This window comes from Lutjanus erythropterus, chromosome 9 (assembly GCF_056507025.1).
Source record: "Lutjanus erythropterus isolate fLutEry1 chromosome 9, fLutEry1.hap2, whole genome shotgun sequence".
NCBI classification, from domain to species: Eukaryota; Metazoa; Chordata; class Actinopteri; order Lutjaniformes; family Lutjanidae; genus Lutjanus; species Lutjanus erythropterus.
Window position 1 is genome coordinate 34682501 of NC_139325.1, and position 11839 is coordinate 34694339.

Below are 11839 nucleotides of genomic sequence, written 5' to 3' on the forward strand. Positions count from 1 at the left end.
TTCTTCTGCGTGTTGTTTTCCTGCAGGCTCCACATCGGTAGGGGGGTTCAGCTGGAGTGTCGGGGGGAGGGTGATGTTTGGATGCGTTGCCTTAGCGACCACTCGGTGTTTGTGCAGAGTTTCTACCTGGACCGTGAGTCGGGTCGAGCTCCTGGAGACGGAGTCCATAAGATCTACCCTGGCGCTTACATCAAGGTGAGTCGATATACAGACGACTCTCTGCTTTACCTTTCTGGAGGACAGAGGACAGAACATCCATCTGAACGATTAGTTTGTGTCCAAACTGCAGCCACATTTTATATAAAATAACAAACTGTAAATAGTGCAAACAAATGATGATCTTACAGACCACGATGGATTGCTGCAAATTAAACTATCCAACAGTACATAAAGTTATTAAAATTAACTCAACCTTAAACATCTACAGCAGTAAAATGTAAAATAAACATTAATGCAGCAGTGATTTTAATCCAAAAACAGACAGAATAAAACATCAACAGCCCAGAACATTTTACTGCTACATGAGATGTGGAGCAGGATTCTGTAAGATGTGGAGCAGGATTCTCTAAGATGTGGAGCAGGATTCTCTAAGATGTGGAGCAGGATTCTCTAAGATGTGGAGCAGGACTCTGTAAGGTCTCTGCCCCCCCACACAAAACCAAAATATCTTGAGGCCCATTTTTGTTGGTATTTGTTTACATGTAACCAAATAGTCTCAGTTCAAATACTGCTGAATGAGTTCTGCGTCTCTTACCTGTGTGTCTCTCTGTGTGTCTCACCTACCTGTATGACTCTCACCTGTGTGTCTCTCCCAGGTGTTTGACCTGAGACAGTGTCACAGACAGATGCAGCAGCAGGCAGCAGCAGCTCAGGCAGCAGTAGTGACTCAGGCAGCAGCGGTCGTCGGTGCGATTCCTGGACCCAACAGTGTGGGGGGGATCGCCCCTGCTGTCAGTGAGTATCACCTGTCTGTCTCTCCACATACCTGTCTGTCTGTCTGTCTGTCTTTCTCCACCTGTTTTTACATGTTTGGACCTATTTTTCAATTGATTTGAATTACTTTTAATTTTTTTAAAAAAGTTAAAATTCTCTGATTTCAGCTTCTTAAATGTGAATATTTTCTGGTTTATTTCCTCCTCTCCAACAGTAAATTGAATATATTTGAGTTGTGGACAAAACAAGACATGTGAGGACGTTATCTTGGACTGTGATCAACATTTTATGACATTTTCAGCTAATCAGCATGAAGCAGCAACATCTGGTAGCAGCTGGAAACAGATGTGTTAGCATTATGGGAGTAAAGTAAAATAATATATGTTACTGCACTAAAAGAGCGACGTTCATTGAACCTGCTCATATTTTTAGTGAACTGAACAGATCAGTTAGTAATACTGATGAAGGTGGGTGTTGTTCACTCCAGAGAGAGATGACGGCGCTCACATCAGCTGATTAAAACAAAATATAAATATGGACAGAAGTGTCGACGTGTCTTTGATCATGAAGCCTCATGTTTCTCTGTAATTCTGTGGTTTATGAGTGAACTGCAGACCAGAGTCTGTTAACACTGAGAAACACACACATAGATCCACGTTATACACTCATCTACAAACATCTGTATCCATGGAAACACGTTTCTGACAGTGTGATCGAAAAAAGATCCCGTAAGTTGTTCAGTGAGAAACTTTGTCCAAATAATGAGTTAGTATTTCAAAATAGTGACTACATATCTCAAAACAATGATAAACTTTCTCAAAATGATGTTAAAGTCATTATTTACACAGCAGCGCCCCCCGGTGGCAGCCATGTGACTCACCTCTCAGCTCTGTGACTCACTTTATTTAGAACCTGGCGGAGCTTTGTGTGTTAAGAAACCTGACCTGTGTGATGTCATCGTGTTTTGGTCAGGTGACTGAAGGTATGACTTCCTGTCTTCCTCCAGGTGTGTGTTCATCAGCAGGTCTGGGTGTGGACGACCTGCGCAGGTTGTGTATCGTGCGTCTGAGCTTCGTCAAAGGTTGGGGGTGTGACTACCCGCGTCGCAGCATCAAGGACACCCCCTGCTGGCTGGAGGTTCACCTGCACCGAGCACTGCAGCTGCTTGACCAGGTGCTGCACACGCTGCCGCCACGGGAACACGCGCTCTGACACACCGTGGCACAGGTGTGGGTGGAGTTTAGCTCACAGGATGGCCAATCACAGCAGAGGACTGTCTGCCTGACTGTCAGGACTCATAAGCCCCACCCACGCAGGTGAAACGAAAGGCGACAGACAATCAGCCAGTCACTGCATCACATCCCTCCTGTCAGTCAGATGAGTTTCCATGGATACCGGTGTCTTCAGAAACATTAGCTTTTATCAAACTTTTGCCTCAGAATTCAGATTAAATGATACCAATATAGAATATATATGGTTAGGATAAATATCAGCCTCGATATTTATCGTTCATCCCTGAATGTGTTTGAAACCTGCGATGAGATCACTGCCTTATGCCACATGATATAAAATATGAACTGACCCTTTAAAAACTTTCTCACACATTATGTCAGCTTCCTGTTTGGTTCACAGCGCTCGTTTCGTGCTGGACTGTTCCTTTACATGATTATTTATTTTTATTGATAATCTGCCAAAGATTCATTTCCTGTTCTCAGTGACATCATATCCTGTTTACTCTGTGATTCTGATTATTTATTCTGTCATCAGTTTTTTTTCCCTCTCAGCTTTTTTAAAATCACATTTTATATTCTAAAGGCTTTTAAACTGAAAAGGTCTATAACTGCAACATTTGTTGTTTATTCAAAATTAAACTTTTCTGATTAAAAACATCACTCCCTTCTTCTTTTGTCCTTCCAACACATGGAACTTATATATTAGTTCATAACAACAAAATATCTATAATTAATTAACTCAATCTTTATCCATTCTTTGTTTGTTTGTTTGTTCTTTAACTTTATTATATGTCTGAGACATTGTTCTCCTTATGTGATTAAATAACAAATATCAGCTGTAATTCACAGTTTTCCTGTTTAATGATTCACCAAATAAATAAAAGATCTGGACAGAAGCAGAGATTATTGAAGATTAGTGAAGATTACTGAAGATGATAATTCTACAAAATAAAAGTCATCTGTGAGCTGCAGTTCAAGCTGAAGTCCACTGGATGGCAGCAGTGAGCAGGAAACTGAAAACTGACAGGTCCAGGTGTTTCTTCATATTTATTAATCTATCTGTCGCTTTATCTATCAGAGATAGTAAAAGATAAATAGATAGTTAAAAATGGAGACAGAATTACAGTTGCATGAAAAATGAACAAACTTCATCTGCTTGTGAAGACCATGAGATGTGAGTGAAAGCTCTGGAAGAAGTGAGCATAAAGACTTTGAGTCGGATGGATTATTGTCATGACTGAATAACCTGCTGCTTATTTTCCAAATTAACAGATTAAGTGAGGTCTGTTTCATGGATTTTTCTTACCATAATTCTTATTTAGCTTTGATTTAGAAGGGCTGCACAGCTGTATGTCCGTGTGTTTCACCTGTTTTCACATGTTTGGACCTATTTTTTAGTTGACAAGATTGTGACAGGAATAATCAAACAAACAAACAAACAAACAAACAAACAAACAAAAAACATAAACAAACAACAACAACAAAAACATTTAATAAATTATATATTTTTCATATATATATAAATCAATACATTTCCCCCATCCCCTCAAAAATGGTATCAGGTTGTTGGTATTTATAATTTTTATTTCTGTACATAATATATATATTATGTATACACACACACACACACACACACACACACACACACACACACACACACACACACACACATATATGTGTGTGTGCGTGTGTGTGTGTGTGTGTGTGTGTGTGTGTGTGATATGTTCTGAATGTAAAACTATAATTATTATACATATTATATAATTATATATTATATAATTATTATAGGTCTGGTTTCTCTAAAGATCAAAGTATTAATGATGTGTGTGTGCGTGTGTATGTGTGTGTGTGTGTGTGTGTGTGTGTGTGTGTGTGTAATCACTCTAAATAAGAACATCTCACATCTCTATATCAAAACCCAGTGTGTAATAAAATAAGTAGTTTACGTTGTTTTGTGTTTTTATGGGACAAAAACGAAGCTGAAGGATCAGTAAATATGGCGCCAATGAGGACAAAGAGTGGGCGGATGTAAAGTTTAAATGTTTCATGTTCGTCTTCTCATTGGTTTTGACCAAGTAACGCCTTTACGATTCCAACCAATCGTTCAGGAGAGTATTGCATAATGAACTGCTAAGGGTGGGACTCAGTGAGTGGATCATCTCCGGGCCAATAGGAGACCAGGATCTGTAAAAGTATGAATATTCATAGAGAGTGGGCGTGGTCTCCCAGTGGAGGTCGGGCGCGAGTGAACATGGAGGTTTAGTTGTGGTGTGATCGGAGCAGGAGGAGGAAGACGCACTGACAGAAGAGCAGCCGTGTTTTATTTTCAGTTTTCCTTTGTTCACTTTGTTTGTGAGGCCGCTGCTCGGCTCCGACATGGACATGAAGAAGAGGATCAACCTGGAGCTGAGGAACAGGAGTCCAGACCAGGTGTGTAACTACAGCACCGCCGAACACTTTTATTTATTTATTTCCCCAAGAAACTGCCGAAGGATGCGGACTCCATGCTGGAAACATTCCGCGGGAGTCCGCTGAACGACCTGTGCCGACATTTTGACCCAGAAAACAACTTGAGCGTCGCTCCAACATGGAGGAGGCTCCTCCGGCCGCTCGTGGAGGAGCCCGCCCGCCGCCTGCAGCCTCTCTGCCGCCCTCACTTCTCCCCAGAGCCTCGCGCAGTTAGCATACAAGCTAACAGGCTAACCTGGCGAGCGCCCAGCCCTCCTGTTCCGCCTGTTTAAACCTGCTGGTCCACCGCGCGGCCGAACACGCGACCATTTTAACCTTCCCTGTTCGATAGTTGTTCATCCGCGATGCTGTAATCTGATGGCGCGTCAAACCAAAACCCATACATAAATGTCCAAATTATAAGTGTACGTGGCTATAGACGAACGTGCTTTTGTGCCCAGCACGAGGTAAGCCTTTTTTTTTTCCAGCCCTTCAGGTTCTGCTGGTCACTTCGGCTCACATTTAATCCAACAACTGCCCTTAATGTGGATCAGAGTGAAGTTTAAAGAGGCTCAGCCCGCTGTTCCCGCCCACCCTGCTGTGGTTTGGCGTTGTGTATCACGGCGGTAAAGATCGTATCGGAATCGAAATAACGATGTGTGTAGTTTGGTTTGCGGTCCGTTTACCATGAAGAAATAAGGGTACCTTTTAAAAATGACCCGAAACGCTTATAATTAGGTTGGAAATGATAAATAAGCTGTAAAACAGGATGTGTCCAGAATCCCTCCTCACTATCCACAGATTTCTACCTACAGAACTTTATGGTGACGAGGAAACATTTTTGGAAGTGATTACTCTTGTTTTTCTTCGAGTGCAAGGCATTGTGGGGTATATACTGCTTGATTAGTGACCATTGAGTGCAGTATTCAGGCAGCACTAGAAAATGACAAACTGGCTGTGTTGTTACAGTTACAGTTTACGAACAATGAATCTTACTGACGAGTAACTAACGTGTAACTGGACGAAGGAAGCCTTGTTGTAAAGAACAGTAGTTGAAGGAATTGGTAACTTTTCAATAGTTCATGTTTTAAAATTGGGCTATACAATGTGGTAAAAACATTGATTGTTTTGACAGATATTACGATATGACTCAACATTTGTGGAAATTTTTACATCCCAATCTTCAGTTTCACTGAAAACAAATAACTTAAATCCTGATGATGTGATTTGTGTCGGGCTCTGAACCAAACAAACATGTTTTCTTTAATTTGCATTAACAGATTTGTAGTCCAGGACGTCTCTGCAGCTCTACAGAACTTCATTATAAAGCTGTTTTTTTTAAATGTGATTTTGTGCTTTGATATGATATGACGGGGGTCGTCACTAAACAAACATCAAGAATTCTGTTATTTATTTAATAAAATAAGACATGTTAAAGGTCCATTCTTTATTTTCACTTTTACTGAATTCTTAAATGAATTTAAAAATAAATCACACTGCAGCTGCATTGTAATTTAAACAGTTTATATATTTAAGATGGTCTTGTAATATATAGGTTCCCGGTAGAATTAGAGAAAATTCATCTCAAACTATTTTTGATTAATGGTTTCAAATACAAATGTCAGACATTGTCTGTTACCGTTGGTTGGACAAAAGAAGATATCTGAAGACGTCACTCTGGACAAACTGATGAGCTTTTTTTTTTTTTAGAATTTTATAGACGAAACTAGAGAAGTCAAACTGTGTTTCATCCTGGGCAGTGTCAGTGTTGTGCTTGTTAAAGGACTGGAAGTAAGTTTACGTATCTAAAATATGTTTACTTATTATATCACTTCACTGCCTCTGCTTCTCTGGTTTCAGCTTCTTAAATGTGAATATTTTCCAGTTTCTTCACTTCTCTCTGACAGTAAACTGAATATCTTTGAAGTTATTTATTTAACAATAAACTTTATTGCCAAATGATATCGGATCACTGTAACACAATTCATTTAATATAACAAAAAATATCTGTATATATTTAACTTGAATAAAAAATTGATCAAATACTTATAAAATGCTGCATTTAATGCTAACAGACAAAAACAATCTGCATTATGTTCTGTTAGAAAAACAGTTTTTGTATCAGATGTGGTCACATGGTCTGTTGTCGTGGTCACATGGTCTGTTGTTGTGCTCAGGTGGTGGAGCTGGTGGTGGATAACTGTCGCTCCAGTGACGGAGAGGTCGAAGGTCTGAGCAGCGAGTACACAGAGCTGGAGATCCTCAGTCTGGCGAACGTGGGCCTAAACTCGCTCGCCAAACTGCCCTCACTGCCCAAACTACGCAAGGTCAGTCCCACTTCCTGTTCCCACAGTGCACCACTGTGTCCTGTCTGATACTCATCTTCACACGCGTGTTTATACCTGGGGGCTGACAGGTGTGTGTTGTTAATCCAGATGTTTGCTGACAGGTGTGTGTTGTTGATCCAGATGTTTGCTGACAGGTGTGTGTACGTGTGTGTTGTTGATCCAGATGTTTGCTGACAGGTGTGTGTGTACGTGTGTGTGTTGTTAATCCAGATGTTTGCTGACAGGTGTGTGTTGCTGATCCAGATGTTTGCTGACAGGTGTGTGTACGTGTGTGTGTGTTGATGGTCAAGATGTTTGCTGACAGGTGTGTGTACGTGTGTGTGTTGTTGATCCAGATGTTTGCTGACAGGTGTGTGTGTGTGTGTGTTGATGATCCAGGTGTTTGCTGACAGGCAGATGTGTGTGTGCATGTTTTGATCCAGATGTTTGTTAACAGGTGTGTGTGTTGATGGCCCAGATGTTTGCTGACAGGTGTGTGTTGATGGCCCAGATGTTTGCTGACAGGTGTGTGTTGATGGCCCAGATGTTTGCTGACAGGTGTGCATTGTTGGTCCAGATGTTTGCTGACAGGTGTGTGTTGATGGTCCAGATGTTTGCTGACAGGTGTGTGTGTTGTTGATCCAGATGTTTGCTGACAGGTGTGTGTGTTGTTGATCCAGATGTTTGCTGACAGGTGTGTGTGTGTGTGTTGTTGATCCAGATGTTTTCTGTGTGTCTTTCAGCTGGAGGTGAGTGATAACACCATCTCAGGAGGTTTGGACACGCTGGCAGAGAAATGTCCCAACCTGACGTACCTGAACCTGAGCGGGAACAAGATCAAAGAGATGAGCACCATCGAGGTTCTGGTGAGTTCACGTCAAACTCGCCCTGTCAGAGTCTAATGAGGTGACATGTTGGACTGATCAGGGTGATTATTGATTATTGGTTCATGTTTGTCTGTAGCTGTAATAAAGTTGAGAACCATGTCAGGATGAACTTCGCTCACTGCTTCACCTGGTGGTAACAGAGTTTCATCCAGGCTGATGGGATTCCTGGGAATGACCTTTCACACCACGTCCCAGGAAATACACTGTTTCACACACACAGGCTTTATTAGGGTGGATCGTCCAGGTAGATTGACAATCGTCCAGGTAGATTTGGACGACATTTTGCACGATGCCCTGAGTGATTGATTACAGAGGTCTAGTCTTTGATCTCCACTCGTCCATTTTCTGGAAAGGTTTGATGATGGGTTAAAGGAGGAGGAGGAGGAGGAGGTGGTTCCTCAGCCTTTCATGAGATCACTTGTCTCTGTCTCCATCTGGTGGTTTAATCAGGTACTACACAGAGAATGGCAGCCTTCTTCTGTCCCTCTGAGCCCATTTATTCTCTATTTATCTGCCTGTACAGGATGGAGCTCTTCAATATTCATCAGTATTCACTGTGTTTATTCATATTTAATTATTTTTGGCAGGTTTATGTTATTTGTAGCTCTGTAGAAACAAATAAATGTTTTGAAGTAAAACTTCCAGTGATGGCTGGTGAGCGCATGAGAATATCTTTATGAACTGCATCATAAATGTTGTATTCTTGTGTATTTTCATCAGATTTGCAGTTACAGTTGTAGTCGAGGAGCAGGAGGAGAAATTCAGATGCACAGTTGGCTACTTGAACTTGGTTAGAAAGACGATGTTGCTTTGAAATTCAGGATTTTTTTTTTTTTTACAAGGCGAGGATGGAACAAAGGAACATCTAGTAGATGAGACAGGAGTGTGATCGAGGACACAGACCTGATGCCTGATGAGGGTCTGGGACCGAAACCTCACAAACAAATGGTAAATGTCTGCTGTGGTGACGACACAGTACTGACTCTGCTTATCTGCTCATCTGTTCTGCAGCAGAACCTTAAGAACCTGAAGAGTCTGGACCTGTACAGCTGCGAGGTGTCCACGCTGGACGACTACAGAGAGAGCGTCTTTGAACTGCTGCCTCAGCTTACGTACCTGGACGGATACGACCAGGAGGACAACGAAGTGCCGGACTCCGAGGCCGACAACGGTGAGACTCAGACGCTGATCAACTTTTTCTGATATTTTAGACTAAACAGCTGATCGATTATCGTAAAAATTATTGCCCGATTGATCACCAGTTGAAAAATAGGCCCAAACATGAAAACGGGTGGAGCTGACAGACGTCATGTTTAAACCGATTTTTCAACATTCTAGTGTTGTGATCTGATTGAAATGAAACTCTGTGAAACTAAAGTCTTGACGTTTTTCCTCCAGATGACGATGACGAGGCCGGTCCACATGGAGACGATGATGAGGAAGACGAGGAGGATGAAGACGAGGATGATGAGGAAGGCTCTGAAGGGGACGAGGAGGAGGTGGGCCTGTCCTACCTGATGAAGGAGGGAATCCAGGTGAGTCTGCAGCAGCAGGTGACGTCTGACCACCGAGAGCAGCCGTCGAGCGTTTGTGACGTTGTGTTTGTTCTTCCTCTCAGGACGAGGAAGACGATGGAGACTACGTTGAGGAGGAGGAGGAGGAAGAGGAGGAGGAGGAGGAGGAAGATGGAGGTTCGTGTTTGTTGTTTTGAAAAGTTTGATTTTTATGATGCAAAATTCTGACCAGAGGGGAAAAAAAATAAAACGTAGTTTGGAAAAAAGAAGTAAAAAGTTGAGAGAATAAAGTCTTCCTAAATGTTTTTATTCATCCACGTGCCGTTAATCCTGTCAACTGAACAACAGTTCAAACGTGAAGACAGAGAAAAGATGTAACAAGATGAAATAATCAGGGACGTCTCTGAAAAAGACGTCAGGGACGGCAGCATACGTCCCCCCATACCATCACAGCTGAAGTTAGTGCTGGTCATCAAAAAACTAATCGATTAATGGAGAAAACGATCAACAGACGGATTGATAATGGAAATCATTGTTACAGAAACAACATGAAAAATAGATGCAAACATGTGGAGCACACGGAAGTTTGCCAGTTTTCTAATATTCTAATTTTCAACTAGTGATCAATCTGCCAATAATTCTCTCCACTAATCGATCAGTTGTTTGGTTCATAAAATATCAGAAAATGTTGATCAAAGTCCAAGATGACGTCCTCAAATGTCTCGTTTTGTCCACAACTCAAAGATCATCAGTTTACTGTCAGAGAGGAAAGAAACCAGAAAACATTCACATTTAAGAAACTGAAATCAGAGAATTTTGACTTTTTTTTTAAATTAAAAAATGACCCAAAACAATCAATGGATTAATTAATGCTGTCAGCTGAACAACAGGTCCAAACACGGAGCATCGAGAGTGTCTGAACCTGTTTATCAAACCTTTCCTGTCACATTTATTTTCTTTATTGATCAATCCATTGATTGATGCTGATCAAGGTTTGAAAAATAGGTCAAACATGTGGAGCTTTATTCTGAAAATCTGAATATACTGTTGTTGAGGAAGAGTTTTAATTTGAAATGTGTGTGTGTGTGTGTGTGTCTCTCTCTCTCTCTCTCTCTCTCTCTCTCTCTCTCTCTTTCTCTCTCTCTCTGTGTCGCGGTCTCTCTCTCTCTCTCTCTCTGTGTGTGTCTCTGTCTCTCTCTCTCTCTCTCTCTGTGTGTGTGTCTCTGTCTCTCTCTCTCTCTCTCTCTCTCTCTGTGTCTCTCTCTCTCTCTCTGTGTGTCTCTGTCTCTCTCTCTGTGTGTCTCTGTCTCTCTCTCTCTCTCTCTCTCTCTCTCTCGCTCTCTGTGTCTCTGCCTCTCTCTCTGTGTGTGTGTGTCTCTCTCTCTCTGTGTCTCTCTCTCTGTCTCTCTCTCTCTCTGTGTCTCTCTCTCTGTCTCTCTCTCTCTCTCTCTCTCTCTCTCTCTCTCTGTGTGTGTGTGTGTCAGATGTGGACGCTGCAGGTGTTCAGGGGGAGAAGAGGAAGAGGGATCCAGATGATGAAGGTGACGACGATGATGACGAATAATCACACTGTTATACTTGGCCCCGCCCCTCTTCACCTGTCCCCTGCCCTCCTCCTCCAGTGACCTGTGACCCCGCCGGACGCCACCTCAGAGTCACAGACGGACAGGAAACACCACGCTGACACCTGATCTTCCCAAACACACACACACACTAAAAAAAACAAAAAAAACAACCATCATGTGACTGATGATGTCATCATTAATATGTCCCAGTATAATAAATACACTCTTTTTAAAGCATAAAGACAAACAATCAATAATTAAATTAATCACCAATTATTTTGATAATCAGTTAATCGGTTTGAATCATTTTTTTTAAATAGATAAGAAGTAAAACTTCTCTGATTTCAGCTTCTGGTTTCTTTCCTCCTCTCTGACAGGAAACTGATGATCTTTGAGTTGTGGACAAAACAAGACATTTGATCTATTAATTGATTAATTGATTGGTCCATAAAATGTTGATCACAATCTTGTCAATTGTGGAGCTCCACCTGTTTTCATGTTTGGATCTATTTTTCAACTAGTGATCAATCTGGCAATAATTTTTCCATTTAATCAATTAGTTGTTTGGTCCATAAAATGTCAGACGATGTTAAATGATGACTCAAACTGGTTAATCAATGATCAGAATAGTTAGTGATGAATTTAATTATGGATTAATGGTGAATTGAAACTTTAACCCGTTGTGTGAGGTGTAGCCCCGCCCCCTCCCTCCTCACCTGTCCCCTGTGTGTGTGTGTGTCTCTGTGCGGTGGGCGTGGCCGGTCCGGCTCCTCCTGGTCTCTGTGTAAATAGAAGTGAACTGGTCTCTGTGGTGTTCTGTCGTGTCGTCGGAGCCGATTCTCTTCCTCTGAGTTAATTTTATTTTTTTATTCCCGTCTTCTGATGCTGTCGCTGTAACCGCAGTGTTTTTCAATAAAACCAACAGAATTCTCA

General features: G+C 41.6%; 2 protein-coding genes across 2 annotated transcripts in view; both read left to right on the top strand.

Annotated features, from left to right (window-relative positions):
* Window positions 1-2820, top strand: part of LOC146321978 (SMAD family member 4-like) — a 14224-nt gene extending 11404 nt beyond the window's left edge. Inside the window, exons 9-11 of the mRNA XM_084727316.1 lie at window positions 27-195; window positions 816-954; window positions 1940-2820. Of these exons, the coding sequence (XP_084583442.1) occupies window positions 27-195; window positions 816-954; window positions 1940-2145 (514 nt within the window). The 3' untranslated portion in view covers window positions 2146-2820. The remainder of the gene's footprint in view (window positions 1-26; window positions 196-815; window positions 955-1939) is intronic.
* Window positions 2821-4391: 1571 nt separating this feature from the next.
* On the top strand, window positions 4392-11839 carry LOC146321979 (acidic leucine-rich nuclear phosphoprotein 32 family member E-like). Its single transcript, XM_084727318.1, has 7 exons — window positions 4392-4595; window positions 6791-6940; window positions 7684-7806; window positions 8839-8998; window positions 9226-9362; window positions 9446-9518; window positions 10826-11839. The coding sequence occupies exons 1-7, from the start codon at window positions 4542-4544 to the stop codon at window positions 10903-10905; spliced, it is 777 nt and encodes a 258-aa protein (XP_084583444.1). The 5' UTR covers window positions 4392-4541; the 3' UTR covers window positions 10906-11839.